Consider the following 2,008-nt stretch of genomic DNA (forward strand, 5'->3'; position numbering starts at 1 on the left):
TGATATGAAGAAATGCGTTGCCATTCTTTCACCTCCAACAATTAGAGCACAGTCATCTGTTTCCCAACCAGCCTAAGTGCTTCAATCAAGTGGCATCTCATCTTTCCGTTTTGCCCGCTTCTTGTTAACGGCAGGAGCAGACTTTGCTGATTATTTGTGTGCTGTTTGGATTCATTTACGCTCCCGTCACAAATTTGGCGGTGTTAAAGTAAAGCCTGACTTTAAATTACATGGGCAGCTCAATGAAAACGGGTCTAAGTGATGTATTTCTCCAGTAAACATGATGCTGTGGTCTTATACGATGCGGTCTTGCTTGTGCGTGTGCATGAAATCATATCGTCTTTTTATGTTTTTGACGACATGAGCTAATGATTTCCGAAATGAAATGACTAGGCTGAACGCAAACACAAGCTGGTGTCAGAGGTTCTCGCGCAAAACCGATTCACTGTCTGAACGCTGCTGATTAAAGAACCGGCTTCTTTTATAGAAAAGACATTATTCTAAGGTAATTATATAAGGTGTCCTCGTGTGAAGTAATATGTGATCTAAAGGTGTTTGGAGTGCAAAGTGACCCCTTTATATGAAGATTCAAGTGTTAGCCCTGTAATTAGTAGGTTCGTTATCTTTAATTTTGTTATTATACGCAAACGCGACCTCAGATGATACTTGAGGCACGAGAAGATACTTGTTGTAAGTTCAGTAATGACAAATTAAGCAATGAATATTTAATACGCTGAATAGGTAATCAACTGTTTCTTGCAGGTTCTTTCAGAACTTCAGAGCGCGGATGTGAAATTTTCAAGGCACAATCGAAGAAGAAAAACACACATAAAGCGAACTTTTGACATTAACCAAAAGCAGCTTTTTCCTTCACGCCCCGTGTGGGTCACATCTTTATATTTGCTTAAAGCACTGAGGGTTTTTTGCAGCACATGTATTATCCCCTTCAAGGTTTATCTCTCTCTTTCTCACATGCACAGCAATGGTACAACTCTTTAATGAAGGCTGTGTGTGCCTGGCTGACGGACAGACTCGACCAGCAGCTGCATGTTTACCAACTCAAAACTCTCATCAAGATTGTCAAGGTAAAAAAAAAAAAAGAATACAGCGTAAGAACTTTTTGTTCGAAACTCTGTTGATGCTAATTGACCATGACAAGAGTGTCAAGTTCAGCTTGGCTGCACAACGAATTCCATTACCATGAGAATGAGAGATTAATCAGTACACAAGTGCCGTTTCAGGCAAATCCTGATGTACGAGAAGTCAAAAAGTAAAATCTATGTGTCCTTAAACTATTTCATTGTTCTCCATGCTTGTTTTTGCTCTTTATTTTTGTCGTGCAGAAGTCGTACCGTGACTTCAGGCTGCAGGGTGTGTTGGACAGCACATTGAACAACAAGAGCTACGAGACGGTTTACAACCGGCTCACTATCGAGGAAGCCACGGCGGCTGTGTCGGCCGCGGACGGTCTGCAGGGCATTACCATGAGGGACAGCGATGAAGAGGAGGGTTAACGTCCCACCTACTGGACAGTCATAATCTTGATACGAAGAGGTCAGATTCCAGCTCTCCTGATTGGAGCTCACGCTTCATGCTCCCCAAACAGTGCTGCACTACCCTCTTGTCTAAGCCAATGTCACCATGCTTGTATAAAACATTCATTGGCCACTTACAGACAGCTAAAGTGTCTCTGTCGTTCTGTATTTGATGTGCAGTCATACGGTGGCTCAACACAAGGCAAGCTTGAATATCGGGACGCACTTGTAGGCACAAATTTACCCACAAAGAACCAAGCGACGATTTGTAAGTTTACCGCAGTGAAAACTAGAGCGTGAGGGAAGTAGCACCTGCTTATATGCTGTTTTTTTTTCTTGCATCAGCTTCAGATCCTCAGGCCAAAGCTCCAAATATGGTGGATGAAATGCTAGTTGTTCACTGTAGTAAAGTCGTGACATTGTTCCACTCAATAGCTATGAATTCACATTCCGATTCTTCTGTAGAAATAACC

The 2,008-nt window shown here is 42.2% G+C and overlaps 1 protein-coding gene across 1 annotated transcript in view; it reads left to right on the plus strand.

Annotated features, from left to right (window-relative positions):
- The window catches only part of LOC107575757 (calcium-dependent secretion activator 2-like), a 100,040-nt gene extending 98,038 nt beyond the window's left edge, over window positions 1-2,002 (plus strand). Inside the window, exons 18-19 of the mRNA XM_016262093.1 lie at window positions 930-1,085; window positions 1,344-2,002. Coding sequence (XP_016117579.1) covers window positions 930-1,085; window positions 1,344-1,514 — 327 coding nt within the window. The 3' untranslated portion in view covers window positions 1,515-2,002. The remainder of the gene's footprint in view (window positions 1-929; window positions 1,086-1,343) is intronic.
- Window positions 2,003-2,008: the final 6 nt, after the last annotated feature.

Source organism: Sinocyclocheilus grahami, unplaced genomic scaffold, assembly GCF_001515645.1.
Source record: "Sinocyclocheilus grahami isolate Dianchi unplaced genomic scaffold, SAMN03320097.WGS_v1.1 scaffold31.1, whole genome shotgun sequence".
In the NCBI taxonomy this organism is placed as follows: domain Eukaryota; kingdom Metazoa; phylum Chordata; class Actinopteri; order Cypriniformes; family Cyprinidae; genus Sinocyclocheilus; species Sinocyclocheilus grahami.